General features: G+C 45.7%; 1 protein-coding gene across 1 annotated transcript in view; it reads right to left on the bottom strand.

Annotated features, from left to right (window-relative positions):
- The window catches only part of Me3 (malic enzyme 3), a 155,962-nt gene extending 142,762 nt beyond the window's left edge, over positions 1-13,200 (bottom strand). The window contains exons 1-2 of the mRNA XM_026784324.1: positions 12,983-13,200; positions 12,439-12,636 (exon numbers count right to left, since the gene is read on the bottom strand). Of these exons, the coding sequence (XP_026640125.1) occupies positions 12,439-12,621 (183 nt within the window). The 5' untranslated portion in view covers positions 12,622-12,636; positions 12,983-13,200. The remainder of the gene's footprint in view (positions 1-12,438; positions 12,637-12,982) is intronic.
- Between the last annotated feature and the right edge of the window lie 5,265 nt (positions 13,201-18,465).

The raw sequence follows: 18,465 nt of genomic DNA, 5'->3' as shown, positions 1-18,465 counted from the left end.
TATATATATATACATATATATATATATGTATATATATATATATATCTTATTTTCTTTGCTTTTTATTTGTGTGTGTGTGCACATGTCCACATGCACATATGTCCCATGACACACATATAGTGATCAAAAGACAACTTGAGGCAGTCAGTTCTCTCCTTCCACCATGAGCACGTCTGTTGGACTTTCCCCACAGGCCTTAGGCAGTGTCTGTGGTGCCAGAGACATGCAAGGAGAAGCTGCTTCCCACTCCTGTGAGAGCAGTGGTGATATGGGATTCCACTCTGTATGCTATGAATATGTTTTATTACCATTGGTTAATAAAGAAGTTGCTTTGGCCTATGACAGGGCAGAATATAGCTTGGTGGGGAAACTAAACTGAATGCAGGGAGAAAGAAGGCAGAGGCAGGAAGATGACATGTAGCTGCCCAAGAGGCAAGATGGGAGGTAACAAACCACGAGTCTTGTGGTAAAATATAAAATAATAGAAATGGGTTAACTTAAGATGTAAGAGCTAGCTAGGAATACCCCTGAGCAGCTGGTCAAACCGTGTTATAGTTAATAAAATGTTTGTGTGATTATTCCGGTCTGTGTGGCTGGGAAACTAAAGAGCAGTCTCCTTTTACACTGTGGATGACTTAACTCTGATGAGTGGTTTTCAAAGCCTGTTTCTAAAAATGGCTGTTAATGGGTTTTTCTCAACACCAACCCTGTCTCCTCCTATTTCACCAAGCAGCAGCTGTGTTGCTATTTGCTGTCCCTGTGACCTCAAATGGTTTTACCAGTCAAAGCAAATAGCTATGGGCGAGAAGAGATCAAAAATAAAACAAAAGAGATAAGAAAGGAGCGTCTGACAGGAGGGCTCAGCTTTCGGCCAGTCGTTTGTGCTCTGTCTCTTAGGTCATGTTAGTGCAGAGAAAAATAGAAATACGGAAAGAGTTACAGTTGGGAGCAGGCTCATTCATCAGGGCGAACTCTGAGGAGTGGCAGCAAGAGCCATGCCAGCAGGTGCTTCAGTATGAAGTGCATGGCGATGATTAATATTCATGTATTTCCTTGGAAATGAAGACTATAACGTACTTCTGTGTATGTCAGCAAAGACTTGGTCCAAGGTGGTATTTTAGGATGGCAGGCAAAATGCTCCTTTTTGTTTTTTAAAGGAGAGGGTATGGGTTTGATCCCTAGAAGTCATATAAAAATTTCAAGCACATGGACGCACTCCTGTAATTCCAGTGCTAGTGAGGGAGAGACAGGAGCATCCCTGGCTTTCCTCTCTAGTTGGTCTGCCTGAACTAAGGAGCTCAAGGAGGGACCCTGCTTCAAAAAATCAGGGTAGAGTAACTGAGGAGGACACCAAGTGTCAACTTTGGCCTTCACACACATGTTCATATACCTCCTTTACACATACACATGTATACAAGCACAGGCACACACACACACACACACACACACACACACACACACACACACACACACACACAGAGAGAGAGAGAGAGAGAGAGAGAGAGAGAGAGAGAGAGAGAGAGAGAGACAGAGAGAGATATTAAAGAAAAGAAAGAGACAGCTGTAGCTTGTGTCCCTGTCCACCGCTGACACCCTAGGCAGGATGAATGTGGACTCCTCTCCTCTAGAACTTCATCTGGAAAATGATCAACAAGGCTAGAACAGTGTCTTCCCAAACACAAAGTTCCGAATACAATGGCCACTCAGTATTTTTAAAAAATTCTCATCCTGAATCCTAACAGAGGGAAATGCCCACTTACACACACATGCACACACGCACGCACACGCGCGTTTTATCACCCACAGCACAGCCTATGTGGACTCTGCTAGGATGTAACAATCCCCAAACTCTCTGTGTTAGCAATGTAAGTTGGGCCAGCTGGGCCCAATTTATCTGAGTTTGAGGCAATCTTTCGACTTTTATGTCTCTGAACAGACATCACAAACGTTCTCTTATCTGTTGTTTTACTGTTATTATCTCCTGAGACTGGGAATGTTATAGCAACGAGGAAATAGAGATCCACCCAAATTTGAACTTTGAAAATTTGATTTTGTTTATAAAATGTTGCTTATCAGGTGCCCAAGCATTGTGATCAAAGTTCTAAGATTGCTGAAGGCAGCACCATCTTCAACACCAGACTCAATTACCAGAACATCTTCCTGGATGTCACTCGAATTTCTACTTCTAGAGACATTTTTGCCTAAGTTTCTTTCAGACAAATGCCTAGCTTATGGGCACATAGGCTTCACAAAGCACAAAGAAATTATCAGTGGATCTCGCCTAGCCTGCCCCTTCCTTGACCCACTTCTCTTCCAGGAAGTCTGCTACGCCTCTGAGAACAGGTTTGCTGCTTTAGCCTTCCCCTCTTCTTCTGGGTTGAATTCTCTACACAGGCAGGGGCCAGGTCTTGACTCTTTCGGTATCTGTGGTGCACAGAGAGCTTGCATTGTGTTAGATATGCTAAAGATGGGGGCTACCTGAGAATTAACTGAAGGCTTAGAACACACTTTAGATATGGTGTTTCCTTTAATCATTAGAACAACCTATCAAGAGGGTACATTTTATTGGCATTCCCATCATAGATGAGGAAACGGTCTCAAATAAAAGATTTCCAAAGCCCCTGAATCTAGTAAACCGGCAGTACTGGATTAGAATTGTATCCATCCATTTTTAACTGCTATACCTAAACACCCGAGGCTGGGCACATAGAACTTTATGGAGTTTTATTTGGGATCCAACATATGGGGGTCTTATATGGCGGATTTCTTATTAAACTGGTCCTCAGGCAGTACGAGGCATCATGTGTCAAGAGACATGTGTGTGCTTGCATACACATGCAAGTATTTGTATCCTTAGGTATCTGTCCATCTTCTTATGAAGACATCAGTTTTCAGTTCTGCAGGCTCCACTATGACGGTCTTATCTAATTCTAGTCACTCCCCAATGTCCCTAACTCTTGATATCACACGGAGTATGCTAAGTATACTGTGTGGTTTTGTGTGTTAACTTGACCCAAGTTAGAGTTATAGGAGGAAGGAGCCTCAGTTGAGAAAAGGCTTTGATGAGACCCAGCTGTAAGGCATTTTCTCTATTAGTGATCATGGAAGAGGGCCCAGCACATGGTGGGTGGTGCTGGTCCCGGGTTCTATAAGAAGGTAGCCTGAGCAAGCCAGGAGAGGCAAGCCATTAAGTGGTTCCCCTCCGTGACCTCTGCATCAGCTCCTGCCTCTGGGCTCCTGCCCTGTCTTGACTTCCTTCAGTGATGAACAGAAACGCTGAAGTGTGAGCCTTTCCTCCTCAATTTGCCTTTTCGTCATGGTGTTTTGTCGCAGTGATAGAGACCCTAACTAAGACACTTCTTTCATTAAGCTGTTTCTGGTCAGGTGTTTTGTTATAGCAGGGAGGAAAACAGCTGATACAATAATGTCGCACAGTTCTCTTGAAATATGGCCCATTACAGGCTACTCAGTGTCTGTCCATCCCGTCCCGACAGTAATGCGTTGCCAGCCTCTTAGGGTCTCGTTTAACCGGCTTGCCTTCCATCACCTTCACCGGCTAACTCTGAGGCGCCCTTTCACACCAGCCCCCAAAATGCTGCCACAAGAGCATTGCTGCACCCCCTTTCTCACTCTGTATAGATGCCCCCCTCATCGCACTTACCCAGCCGAATGAAACTGTCTACGAGTCCTCCCTGCTCCTCACCTGCCCCTGTCTTATCCTGTAAACTCTACAAAGGCAGAAGAAGAAGGGCTGTGTTTACCATGACTTCCTCACTGTTCAAAGTGGAAATAGGACTCATAAAAGCGCTAATGATGAATCTAATACGGAAAAAGTAAGTTTGAGTAGAAAGACAATTATCACATGTACTCACTCATAAGTGGTTTTTAAACATAAAGAAACCAGCCCACAAATCACAACCCCAGAAAACCTAGACAACAACGAGGACCCTAAGAGAGACAAACATGGATCTAATCTACATGGGAAGTATAAAAAGACAAGATCTCCTGAGTAAACTGGGAGCATGGGGACCTTGGGGGAGGGTGAAGGGGAGGGGAGAGGCAGGGAGGAGAGCAGAGAAAAATGTAGAGCTCAATAAAAATAAAAAAAAAAGTAAGTTTGAGTAGAATTACACATCCTTGGGAGTAGAAGTCACTTAGTGATATTTAAGGTCCCCTCCAACTTCAGGATTCCCTATTTCAAACCAAACAAATAGAAGTAATAACAACCTAGTGGCCACACAAGGGAACAGGCACTACATTCGTTATTACCATGGGACAGCCGCAGCTCATCAGGCTGCATACAGTAAGTCCCAAGTAAGAGGGATCTTGGATGCTGGAAGACTGGTGCACACACTGGGTGCAGGTGACATTAGTGCACACACTAGGTGCAGGTGACATTAGTGCACACACTGGGTGCAGGTGACATTAGTGCACACACTAGGTGCAGGTGTCAACCCTAAACTAGATAGCCTGGGTTTAAGCACCATTGTGCCACACTGAGTAGAGAGCGTGGAGCAATTCGTTATCTGCCATTTTGTGCTTTTTCCCTCTTCTCTGTAACGTAAGAATAATAACAATGTATACCTCAAAAGGTTGTGATAATGCAGTAAATGAGTTAATACCTATGAACACTGCTTGGAAGAGTTCTGGGTACCATATGTCTCCTGAAACTGTTAACTGTTGTCATTGTTGTCTGGATCCTCTCCATGACAGCACTAAAGGAAAACTGGCATAACTGACATCTAAACTGGAATCCACAGGGAGTAGGGATAGGGACAATGAACCAAGTTCGAGTTGCCCTACAATGTCTGCCAGGTGGTTTCAGCCTCAAAGTCACTCAACAGATAGCTCCGAAGAGATGCTAATTTGGGTGGGTGAGAAGGGCATCTTTTTATTTTGCAAAAGGATTCAATCGAGCCCATTTTTGCCAGACTTCTATCCTGTAGAGAATGCGGTTAAGACAATTCTTTTGGATGCTCCATAGTTCAGAAGAAAACAAAACCATCAAATGAGACAAAAAACAAAACAAAACAAAACAAAAAAAAACCAATCTCGAGTTGCCAGCCATTCAGGTGTTTACTGAATTGTGCCTCCAATTTCCACTCCTAGGAAAAGCAAACAGAGCTTTGATTTTCTTTTATTCAAGCCCTTCAAAAGCTGATGATCTTTCTATCAAAAACCCTCTCCTCAAATGACTGGGTATATTTTCCTCTTTTCTCTGTCCTTGCGGGAAGAACCGTGTCTTACCCAGGCTGCCTGGCAACCCTCTGCGCACAGAATGAATGTGAGCTTTTAACCACTGACCCCAGCACCTCCACTTGTAGGATTTTCATCACGCCATCATAGAGTGGCCTTTGTGCTCTGCTCAGAAAGGCAGTCGAACGCCACCCCAAAGGACTGCCGGATGGACTTTCTCCACATCAAAGGGAAGGGAGTGTAAGTAAGCCCTGTCTGCAAACACAAGTGCTCACATTGCTGCCCTGCAATGGCCGACAAATCAGAAGGCCACTTTCCCACCCTCGCGGAGTGATTGGCATTTAGACCGCGGAGGGCGGATAATGAAATCTTGGGTGGAAGTGGCAAAAAACGTCGTCAAATAAAACCAATCAGATCATAAACCTCAGAGGGTGCCAAGGCCAAGGGCAACCAAGAGAAACTGACGTAGGGAAACTAGAGATGGTCTTGAAAACATGACCAAAGAAACTTTATATCTAGCCAAGACTTAGAACCTTTTAAGACGCCAGCTGGCCCAGGTCGGAGGCAGACAGCACATATTTCTGTAAAGGGTGTGCCAGCCATGCGGCTGCTTACGTAATCTAGATATTGCCGTTGACAACTACTTTTAATGCTGGCAGCAGAAGATAGCTAATTATAAAAGGCTGAAATGATACGACCTCTGAGAGATTTCCACTCACAGATTCCAGATGCATCGACTTCTAAAAGTTAAGCTGAACGTCGCCCACTCAGCTCTAGAAACTTTGCCTCATAGAAACCACTGAAATGATAAAGGGACAGTAAGGAATTAACGCAGAGAAAAAATAAGATTCTTAATATACCTCTGTTAGAAAACAGGCATTTTCAGGAGATTACTTCCCGGCCATTTTCCAGACTTGCATGTTTCTCATAGCAACAGCCATGGCTATAGAGTCGACTTAGCGTTGTGCATTGTTGGCAACGGGTTCTGAAATCTTGAGGATGAATATACAGATGCCCATTTAGCACATGCTCTGTGTTCTCTAGAGAATCAGTCACCTATTTATAGCCACGCGCTTATGAGAAAACACTTTGCAAATCAGCTTCAGGTTCCAGCAATGGTCAAGCTCCTTCCAGAGCCTCTGGCACCTGCCCCATACTTTTTTCCATTTTCAGGTATTTGGAACTGAGGCTCTGCCTGCTATGGTACCTTTGAGTACCCATCCTCCACTCTTGAGGCCTTAGACCAGTGGTTCTCATTAATGCTGTGACCCTTTAATACAGTTCCCCAAGTTGTGGTGACCCCCACCATAAGATGATTTCATTGCTACTCATAACTGTATTTTGTAACTCCTATGAACTGTAATGCAAATATATGATAGGCAGGCTATCTGAGATGCAGCCCCCAAAGCGGTCATGACCTACAGGTTGAGAACCAGTGCCTCAGAGCTTTCCTTCCTGCGTGAATCCCTCTGCCTCCCCTGCCTGTCTCGGCAGCAATTGAAGCTCTAAGGCATCAGAAGAGGGTAAGGATTAGGATTCAAGGACACAGGAGGTACTGGGAGGATGAGGGTTCAAGGACACTGGAGGTACTGGCTGAATCTGGATCTATTTCTCTGATCCATGGATCTGGGGTGGGGGCATGCGCTGAGGAAGGGCCCTTTGGTAGAAAGAGAGATGAAGAAAAAGGAGGAATTTAGGGAACCTGGCCGAAGTCGCTCTGAATGATTCATCTAGTTTGTAGCCATCTTGGTAGAAGCAATATAACCTGAACTTCTAAAGTGAGATGCTATGTCTCTTCCTTGGGGTGTTAAGATTATGGAGACAAGGGATTCCTAGGAATTAGAACTTTCTAAGGGGGTCTCATTCTGAGAAAGGAAAAATTTAAGGTCCTGGTGCCAGCCAGAAGGGATGCTCATCTCCCAGCAAGAGATTTTACCCAGTGTTGACCATTTGCAGGGCAGACCAAGGACCAGGGGACAGTGATGTGTCTGTGATGGGCCAAGGATAGCCAGGACCACACCTCACCCCGGGCTGCTGAGTTACACTTTTGCTCCCTTTCTAAACGCCAGTATGGGGAGTATGGATCAGAGGGTTCCACTGGATCTATTCATTTGCCCCTCCTCCCCGTGTAGCCACACTGGGTAAACACCTCTTCTCTGATGTTCGCCATTACTTGCATCTTTGATTGGCCTTCTGGGGAGGTAGGCTATCTTGTCAGGCTGGCAGTGATCAAGTTTGCTGCTAACAAATGTGGCAACAATTTGACTCCTTTCTTCATTCTGTCTATTAACTGTGGGTTAAATACCTGAGCTATATCAGCCCCAAATCCTTGAAGCAGAGGAGGGCTAAATCTAATCTGAATAGTAGAATGGTTGTCTGGCTTACAGCAGCTAACCATGATGAGATGTGTAGGAACAAAGTTGGCATTAGTGGGGATGTAGAGAAACAGATTTTAGAAGGTGAGGAAAAATTGACAGACTAAAAGAATGGTAGTTTCAGATCAATATTTTCTGACAGGCTCCCAAAATGTCCTCTCTTTGATAGTGGAGAATTTTTAACTGAAGCACTGGTGCTCAGCCAGACAGTTCCCCAGCCCTGTTCTGTTAGAGCCAAGTGTGCATATTACCAAGTTCCAGCCAAGTGGGTTTGACTAGAAATGATAATTAAGTCTTCCAAACAGTGCCCTTAAAAGCAGTGTTTCCTCTTACTCTTGGAGTCTGTGGAGTTAAAGATATGGCCAGAGTCACCATTTTGGACCATCAAACATAAAAAGCCCAGCGAAGACTACTGAGCAAGAAGATCAAGCTTCCTGCCAACTCGCAAACTCCCTCCCAGACTCATTTATCTGATTTGTAATTCTATCTGGTTTAAGTCCCAGCGTTTGCGGCTCATGTTGTCAGACTGGCCTGACCTAGTCTAACTAGTACAAATTCTTTTTGCTGTTCTAAGCACATAGCCCTAACATTTCTTAGCTGTTTGAGCACATAACCACATCAGGTCCATGAAGACAGGGCAGTATTCGATAGGGAAAGGCTGACTTTCAAACTGTTTTTTTTTTTTCTCATTTCATCTTGAAATATTCAAACAGTATTTGAGTTTCTATTCCCTGTACCAGCAAGCCAGAGACTTAGGTCTAGGGCAAACTGCACATGAACTCATGTCTAGTTAGTGATCCACTGTTTCTCTTTCAATCCCGAAGCCTGATTCTCTCTTATATCTGACACTGGGGCCTCAGGAAAACATATTATTCACGTCACCAATAAATCTCTGCTTCTCCATCCGGCCCAGTCAGCATCTCCTGAACGTGGATGAAGCAAGTCTGTGAAGAGATAACTCCCTCATTCAAGGAGAGGGAGGTCAAGGTCTGTGCTGCTGCTAAGTTAAAAAAAAAAAGGCACTTCAAACAAATTGCATGCGTAGGAGTCTAATAAATCCCCACTGAATGCTGAGGTGATTCTGCTGAAACCCGTGTTTCCCCGGAATCTCAACCCCTGCTGCAGTGTTGGTCACCATCCTGCATACCTTCATGGACCGAAACATGCCAAGTCTGCACGGAAGGCAGGCTGTTTCTGCTCGGTCCCGAAGTATCCCAAGGTCCACCCCGTGGAATGTGTCCAGTCAACAACCAGTGGTTTAAGCACCTGCTTCATTCATTACTTCCTGAAACCTTAAACTCAGGAGACCAAAAACAACAACAAATGAACAAAAACAACAAACAAATGAAAAACTTCAGAAGCAGAAGAAGTAGCATATTGTGAGAAAAAAAAAAAACCCACTGCCGGTATTATGTCGAAGACGGAGGCTGGTGCACTCTGGGAAATAACAAACTGCTTTGCTGAAAGGCTGAAAATCTTAGACTACTAGTATCAAGTAGATATGTTGCTTCCACAAAAGGCTTTAGTCAATGAGAACATAGTCAGACAAGAGCTCGGTTGTTAAATTACCACATTAACGTTAACACCTTTGAGAGAAAGGGCAGAGACTCAAGATTACTCAAGAGCAAGTAGTTACCAACTGTCAAATCAGGCAGACAGACCATTATCTGACCGGCCAGTCTCTGTCCACAGGAACATCATGGTCTACTGTGGAAAAGAACTTAGCCACTGTTGAAGTATGCCCAGTGCCGAAGGAAATGGCAAAAAGGCCAACGCCAAGAGGCTCACATTTAGAGTAAGAGGTGGATGAGGACAGCCTTCATGCCAGCCACCGAGATGCCAGGGAGACCCAGCACAGACAGCAGGGCCAGGACACAGACAGCGCCAGATCCAGAAGATGGTGACCACGTGACCACAGCGGGCCTACCCCACCCGGTGAGAAGCCCATCTTCTCTCTACAACTCCACTGCCCGTTCACCCTCCAGTTTCAATGTTATGCCTTTCCTGATCTGCCAGAAATGGAACACACAGTACGACGGATGCAGTGCTAGAGCTGGATTGCGAGATCCCCGAGAAGCTTCTCTAGTGCATTCTAGACACAGGTGCACAAAACACTGTCAGTCTTGGCTCTCAAAGAGCTTGCGTGCTAGAAAAACAGTCCGCCCACAGACCTGCCCGCTAACTACGGCATGAAGGACCTTTCGAAGATTCCCATCTTATTGTTTTGTTTTGTTGATTTTTCCACTCTGGGAACCTTATTGATGTGGGAGTCTGCTGTCTTGTGTTAATTTCATTGGTTAAATAAAGAGACTGCCTTGGCCCTTTAATAGGACATAAAATTAGGTAGGCGGAGTAAACAGAACAGAATGCTGGGAGAAAGAAGCTGAGTCAAGGAGTCGCCATGATTTTACTGGATACAGCCGCAGGTTAAGATCTTCCCTGGTAGCCGGGCGATGGTGGCGCATGCCTTTAATCCCAGCACTCGGGAGGCAGAGTCAGGCGGATCTCTGTGAGTTCGAGACCAGCCTGGTCTACAGAGCTAGTTCCAGGACAGGCACCAAAGCCACAGAGAAACCCTGTCTCGAAAAACAAAAAAAAAAAAAAAAAGATCTTCCCTGGTAAGACACCTCGTGGTATTACGGGGATATTAGAAATGGGTTAGATCAATATGTAAGAGCTAGCCAATAAGAGGCTGGAACTAATGGGCCAGGCAATGTTTAAAAGAATACAGTTTCCATGTAATTATTTCGGGTATAAAGCTAGCCGTGCGGGTGGCTGGGTGGCGGGACACAGCCCCGCTGCTCCTATTTCAACACCTTATTGCTTTGTCTGACGGAGAGAAATCCTGAAGCCTTCCCTGGAGACACCAAATGCTGGGGTCACCAGAGGGAACAGAAGGGCTTGTGAGCAGCTCCCCGGAAGTCTGCTTCTTCACTGCAGAAGAGGGATCCCCCCTGTCCCTCAGCAGCATTCCAGATATCCTCCACATCTCTAACCAGTGTCGGGCATCTTCAAATATGCGTGTAAGTTTATGAAAATGGCAGGCCGCATGCATTTATGAATAACATTCGATCTTAGGTACTTGGGAAGGCAAGTCACTTGGACAACTTACATAGGGGACTCGAATGTTTTCAGGGGTCCAAAACCCAGGACTAAAAACATTATTTTCTTAACTACTTATGAAGCAATAACTTCTTTTTGGCAATGTACACATACATCTAAGGCGATTGTTACAATAACTGAAGCCTATGGTAGTAATATATTACTTTGCACACCAGAATTCTGTCTCTTATATCTTATGACATATACAAGTTTATGGTGGGGAAAATGTATCTCTTCTATTCTAAGGTAATTGGTGTATGATGGTGTAGAAATGAGCCTTATGCTCCAACTGGCTTAAGTTACTACTGGTTGTCTTGGAAATAGGAGGAAAACCCAAGCAGAGTCTGTCAGAAGTGGCCTACTCCGACTTCACGAAAGGTCTGCTGTTGAAGCTCACATTACAGAGCCAGAGTCGACCAGAGCACGGCTGCACCATTCCGGAGTCCCTCGGTGACTCCCTCCAGTCTTACCTGCAGCCCGCCCTTTAGGTTCCGTTTCTGTAAAGTAACTTTTTGGTTGTCTAAAGTCGTTTACACCTTCTAACACAACCGAAGCGATGCAGACTGATGTAAATACCTTCTGTGCTTAGGAAAGGAGCTGTGTTCAGAGAAACCAAGGTCTCTTTGGAGAGCAGGGGGTCAGTGGGACAGGCAAAGACTGAGCCAAAAGTTTTTTTTTTCTTTCTTAGTTTCTACTAACACTGCAGGAAAAACCCATAGCATGGCATGATTGGCCCCACCACTTAAAATCACATTTTCCACACAGGTTGCCTCATTTGAATTTCACCATCCTGAATCACAGAAACTTAACTTCATACATGAGGATCATTACAATTTTATTTGCGGTAATTGTTTAGCCAGTACTCTGGAGTTATAGTTTAAAATAGTACTTCAAATCCTGTGGTTTTCAGAATTTTCACACTAAGCCAGTGGGGTTGGAATGCCGAATCTAGCATCCATTTTAGGCTGAAGAAAGTTGAGCCTCCTAGTTAAAAGTGAAGAGGTGGGGGTGGGGGACTGGTGCTAGTCTTGGTTTTTTTGGCTCCTGTCCATCACAATCCTCTGAACCAGAGATACGAACTCCTTCCCGGAGGAAGAGCGTGTGCGTATTTCTAGGTTAATACTTAAGTGTTTGCAGTGGGCTGAACATGCCAAAGCGTTAGAGATCTAAGTTTGGTCATCTTGGTCAAGCCCCCTTGGTTGTATATCCTGCTCTAGGACCAGTTTGAACGCAGTTCTCGGATGTTCCTTCCAGTCCTAAAATGTTCTATAATTCTAGACCTTTCTTCCAGATTTGCATTCACAAATAATCATCATAATAACAGTGACTGATACTTCTTATCTCATTGGTGCCTGAGTGTGTGCTAAGAACTCTGCCTCTATTTTCCTTGTAAACCGTGCAATCCTCCCAAGAAGTCTTTCTCTAACAGATACAGAAACTTTAATTCCAGGGGTCAAAGGAACTGTCTTCAAGATCTGCTGGTAATCTGACTCTAGGTCAGAGAGACCTTCGTGGACCTTCACTGGGTCTGTATTGGTTTCGCTGAAGAAATTAATGTCCGCATAACCTATCACCTCTCTCCATGTCAAAAGGGAGAGAGGAAGGGGACGGGAAAAGCCAAAACAAATAAAGCAATCTCTGCTAGGCAAAACCAGAAGGGCCATGGAAGGACGCCAGAGGCTTCTTCCCAGGCCCAGGGGGGCGGGGCGTCCTTCCCTCCAGTCACAGGATCCGATGTCCTACCCTTCCAGACCGGGACCATTACCTTGTTGAGATGAGGGTTCCTGGTGACATCGTATCCGCGCTTCTTCAGGGGCACGGGGCGAGGTGGGCCGGACTTGGAGTGGCAGCCCTGGGCGGGCGCGGAGGGTGCCTGGCGCCGGAGGGTGCCGAAGGCCATGCGTGGCAGGGAGGTCAGCCGCGGGCCAGTGACCAGCGCGGCGCCCATGGTCCTGGCGCAGATCTGGAACCAGGGAGAGACCAAGGTCAGGGGTGCCCTCTAGCCAAGTCAGGTCCTGCGCGCCAGCAGAGCGCGGGGGCCTGAGTCAGGACTCCTATTCTTGGAGAGGCAGGGGGCTCCCCAAGGGTTCAAAGGGCCAGCCTCCGCTCCTCCTCCGAGGCCACCTGCTCCAGGTTCGGTTGCGATGCTCCAAGCCTCACCAGGCACCCAGCAAAGCGAAAGCAAGCTCAGAAAGCAAATCCTGTGCGGATGACAGCGGGTGCCATCCCCGCCCCCATGCAGAAGAATGGTCGACTGCGCGCTCCGAGGGGTCCCCGCATTCTCCTTGGTTCCTCCTTCCTCGGCTCACCTGTCTAATTAAAACCTCTGCAGTCCCACTGCGGGCAGGTGGGGCAAGGTGCTTTTGTTCCCTGTCACTCTCCCGTCAAAGGCTGCACCGCACAGGCAGCGTGAGCTGGTGGCACAGGCAGGCAGCGTGAGCTGGCGGTACTGGTGCGTTCAGGAAAGGCAGTCCCCAAACCTTCCCTGGTGGCACCAGACTTCCCTTAACGATGCGCGTGCGGCTCTTCCTAACAAGACAAGATGAAGCTGGCTTTCTTCCCACCTTAGAGCGTTTGCACATTTTCTCCCTGGTATTTTCCATCCAGAGAGGACTGAATCGCAATGTTGGGTGCGCGTGTAAGGGTCAGTATTCCCTCTTCTGCTTCCAACTTTTGAGCAAGATCCTGAACAAGGATGCTGTCCAATCTAATAACCATAAGCTTCATGTGGCTGTAAGTTTTCAATACATTCCTCTAAATAAAATACAGTTTACAACCCATTCCTCAGTCGTGGTAAGCACCTTGTTGGCAGTTGAGAGCCCATATGTTTGTGCACATATGCAAAACACTTTGAGGAAAGTCGCTCGGTCCCTAAGTGGGCTCCTAGGAAGCTCATGCTGCCAGCAGCCACAGATGTTAAGGTCACACCTGCACCTTGATGTGCCCCTGTCCCTGAGTTTAAATGTGTACTTCCTCCACACAGTAGTCAAGAGAGTTCTTCCACGGGCAGTATTTCACTGCGTGTGAGCTAACATCCACGTCTTCAGGAGGCCTTTTGGTCAACCACAGGCTGGCTCCTGCCAACTTCTCACGTTCATTCTGCTCCCCTCTGCGTTGCCTTTTAGGTCCCCTGTCCCTTGCTGTATTTCTCCACTTTCCCCAGATCCCAACCTCCACCCGAGGGCCTTTGCATCTGAGGGCCTTTTGTCTGCTATTGCTTTATGCGGAATGACATCCTCCGACCTTCCAAAGAGCTTGCAATCTCTTCTCTCAGGTTGCCCCGCATTTGTCAACTTGGAGGCCATTATTCTAGTTATTCTATTCAGTGTTGGCCATCACCAGGAGACACACAAGGCTTTCCTCTACAAATAGATTAACATATAGCTATTAACTCATTGCTCTGGTGGTTTAGTGTCTGCTTCCCACCCTTAAAATACAGGCTTCACTGGGCTATGGTCTTTGCCTGTAAATCAGTTTGTCCTTGGGGCCTGGCAGGTCTCTGTACAATTAAAAAAAAAATAGTTGTTTGGTGAACAAAGGTGAGTGAGCACTCTGTTGATCGGGGCTGCGGACTCTCAGCCCCCTCTTCAAACCTCCCCCCACTCTCATGCCCCAAGTGCCAAGTAGTCATGATGGTGCTGTCCGGGTCCTCCAGCCTGGGCTCTGGAGCTCGTCTCCTCAAGAATGATGGTCTTCCCTTGAAGTTGTTATCTTCTCTGCTTTAATTTCCAGTTCTCGATCGGAATGATTAAACTGTGCTGCTTAGAGCAGCATCAGAACTCCCTGTTGAACGGACAGAGGCAGGGTCAACAGAACAGAGTTTTCAGGTCCCATCCACAGTCTCATCCAATAGAGGTTAAATGCCTGGTTAGGATTATTCTTAGGGTGGATACTTACACAAGCCTGTTAATGGCATTTTAGTTAATAAAGGAAATTTGAGTTAGAGTCTTTATATAGTCTGTAACCAAGAGCATTCACTTCTTTCAATACTGTTTTTATATCTGCACATATCGCCACCAATTGTCAAGCATCTTGAGGACAGAGATTGCATATGCACGCTTCTTTCTTCAGTAGTTAGGAAAGAGCAAGTCAGCAAAAACTGTTTGTTCAATGAGTATGCCCTTGTTCAACACGATGATCTTTTCCTTGCTTGGGTGTAGACCCAGTCCTTCAAAACCCAGCCAGAGACACAGATGCAAAAAACAGAAGGTTTCAAACAAGTAAATATAATTTTGTTTTGTTTTTAGAGACAGGGTTTCTCTGCAGCTTTGGAGCCTGTCCCCGAGCTAGCTCTTATAGACCTGGCTGGACTTAAACTCACAGAGATCTGCCAGCCTCTGCCTCCCAAGTGCTAGGATTAAAGACATGCATCACCACCGCCCAGCTTAAGTAAATACAATTTTTACACTGTCCACTCACCAAAGTTTATAAAGTTTGCTTGGAAGTCTTTCATGTGCCATAACCTATGGCTGAAACCCTCTCTATCCAGTCACAACTCTATCAGTGCTACCATGCTGGTTACAGTGGTGTGCTAAGCACATGCCGTGGGGGGCATGGCAAGTCCTCTGAGGTGATTTGGTCTGCTCTCCAGGAGCGCTAACACCACTTCAGCGTCCCATTTCTTCCCTGTGGAAAGGCAGAAAGGAACGGGAAAGGAAGTGGTTCTCTCTGCCAAGGGAAGTGGGATGAATATTGTAGTCAGTTGGCATCTGCTCACAGTATTTTTGGGGGGGGGGTGATGTTCATCACATAGTCACATTGCTCTCTGCATATCACATTGGTATCTGCCATAAAATCATGGGTGCTTTCCTGAGGCTCGCCAGGGTTGTCCGTTACTGAAAGGAAGAAACTAGGAACTGTTCTTAGGGACTGACTGTACTAGGTGTCTAACTATAATACTCATTTTGTGGTGAGGGAGCTCGTATACAGGGTAGGCTCGGAAGCTGCCGTCTGTAACTGCTCCGTGGGTTCTATCTTTGCTTTATAGTAACCCCTTTCCTTTTCAAAATGAACATAAGATTTTGGAGACAAAGTTGGGAAGCAAGGGAACATTCTATAACTTTTCCAATTCCATAAAAAAATCAAAACATCAGTAAGAAAGCTTTACGAGCCAGTACGGCAGTCTGTTCCAGCATTAGAGAAAACTAGCGACGCTCCCTGATGTGCCTTGCCTTTCACATCCCACCAACCGACTTCTGCTGCCTTTGTAATGTTGCTTCCTGAGGTGACAGGGTAGGAATCTCATTCCATCCCCCTGACCAAAGGCTCCATTTCCAAATTCACTTAAGACCGTTGCTTTTCTAGTTAGTACAAGCATAGGGATTTGAGGATTTATGTGCTACCTTACTGAATCGTGACTTCCTTAAAGACTGAAACCACCACCCTACAATGGGGGACAATAAATACTCCAGCTAGAAATCATATCTTACAAATAAAACCCTAGTGCCAGGAATGAGTTACCTATTTTCGAGTTGGTAACTAATGGGGCTCCAAAGACCCCCAAAACATTACAGGTTATTGCCAGAACTTGACAGTAAGACCTCATTGCTGAAGATACCATATGCTTCTGTCACAGAGCATCAAGAAAACTAGGGGGCACTCAACTGGAGGCTTCGTTTATATCAGTTGGTATTCATGGTTTTGGAAGGTTAACTCTGTGAGATACAGTGATGATCTACCTGGTAAGGTATGTCCCCTGGTGCAAGAGTGGTGTAAATGCTATGGGAGGGATCCCTTACTTTTTGATTGTTATTAAAGCCTGCTCCATGAGATGGATCCTATACCTGATACTATCAATAAGGCCAGAAAACAGAGACTAGATAGATATGGGCCCTAGAAGGGAGCCTGCTTGTGTTATTGTGCTAAAGGAACGTAATAAAATGACTCTTGATGACATATTGTTTATATACCCTTGGATCAGTGAGCACATCACTCAACCTTCATCAGAGATGCTTCTTCTTGCCATAGATGGCAACACAGAGACCCACAATTGATCAATATGCAGAGAATAAGAGACTATGGAATTCTCAGTCGTAAATGGGATGTCTATCACACCCCTCTTATCAAGGCTCAGGGAGCTATGTGGAAGATGAGGTGGAAAGACTGTAAGATCCAGAGGTGGTGATACCTTCAAGGAAGCTGTGTTTTCCAAACTCAACAGAGCAGATGTACACACAAACTCACAAAGACTGTGGTAGCATGCATAAGACCCCTGTAAGCAAACACCAGACAAAATTCCCAGGAGAGGGGAGGGTAGATGGGCATAAAGACCCACCCCTGGGCAAGGAGCTTTTGGCATTTGATTTCATCTATGTGAAGAAGAGTCAGTTTTCTTCAGTGGAGTGATATTTGATATTTGAGTCACACTCCAGGGCAGGTCCCATGTCCAGGAGTGGTTGACCAGTAGGCCAACTCAGATTGGATTCCATGAGGTTTGTTTTTGTTGGTTTTGATACAGGAAAAAGAAACATGAAGTTGGGTGAGTAGAAAAGAGGGAGGATGTGGGAGGGGGTGGAGGATGGGATGAATATAACCAAATACATTTTATGAAGCTCTCAAAGGATACAGAAAAATATTACTTAAAAAAGATTGCAGAAGCCATGCACAAGTCTTCGGACCTCCAGCAACCGGGTTGGCACCTGGCTGGCACAGAGAATACACCTGGTTTGTTGAATTTGCTTTGGGCATCTGTCACACAAGGCCTTTCTCCATCTTCACTTCTTAAATACCATCGTCACCAGCAAGTCTCTCACGGTCGGTAAGCTCGTCTTCCTCCTTCATGATCCCCAAATGCCTCCATGCGTGTCTACTACACCGTTAAAGCCGGTCTCTCTTGCATGCAGTTTATTTATATGCCCTGCTTCTCTGGGTCTCATGAAGGCAAACAGCTTTAGAGTCCATTGGTCTGGATTCTACTAGTGCATTCTTCATGGGACCTGGAGCATTTTAAGAGACCTTTTACAAGCTCACCCTCTTCATGTCAGAACTGAGAACCCACTGCTATTCCTAGCATTTTTGTGGTTTTATTTGCTTATTGAAAGCACTTTACAATGCCCTGACATGATGCCAAGCACAGTTCTAAACACTCAAGTCCTCCACTTGAGATTAGAAACTGTGAGGTAGTTAGTTCCATGGGAACGGTGCTGCTAATTTTGACCATTTTCCAGTCTGTCCAGATGTAGGATTCACTCTCCATACACTGGCTAGCAGCAGTAAACTGAGCTTCCCAATTGCTCAACCATGAGAATAAATGACTGGTGTTTGGCAGTAAATTCTGATATTTGGGAGGTCGGGCACTGTCTTAGTTAGGGTTTCTGTTGCTGTGAAGACACACCATGACCGTGGGAACTCATATGAAGGAAAACATTTAATTGGGGTGGCTTACAGTTCAGAGGTTCAGTCCATTATCATCATGGCAGGACAAGGTGGCGTGCAGGCAGACATGGTGCTGGAGAAGGAGCTCTACAAGTTGATCCACAGGCAACAGAAAGTGAACTGTGCCTCTCAGTATAGCTTAAGGAGAGGAGACCTCAAAGCCCACCCCCTTATAGTGACACACTTCCTCCAACAAGGTCACATCTACCCCAACAAAGCCACACCTCTTAATAGTGCCTCTCCCTATGAGGCCATCTTGTTTCAAACCACCAGAGGTATAGTGAATGTATTTTCAATCAATAATATTTCTAACTCAAAATGGACTTACAGGCCATAAGCCAACTACTTAGTTGTAAGTCAAAGAGCACCTGTTGTAACTCATTTAATCTTATAGTAATTCTATAATTATTCCTTTACA

The sequence above is a fragment of the Microtus ochrogaster genome, chromosome 22, assembly GCF_000317375.1.
Source record: "Microtus ochrogaster isolate Prairie Vole_2 chromosome 22, MicOch1.0, whole genome shotgun sequence".
NCBI classification, from domain to species: Eukaryota; Metazoa; Chordata; class Mammalia; order Rodentia; family Cricetidae; genus Microtus; species Microtus ochrogaster.
The sequence above is the reverse complement of the archived record's forward strand: the minus strand, read 5'-3'. Positions and strand labels throughout refer to the sequence as shown.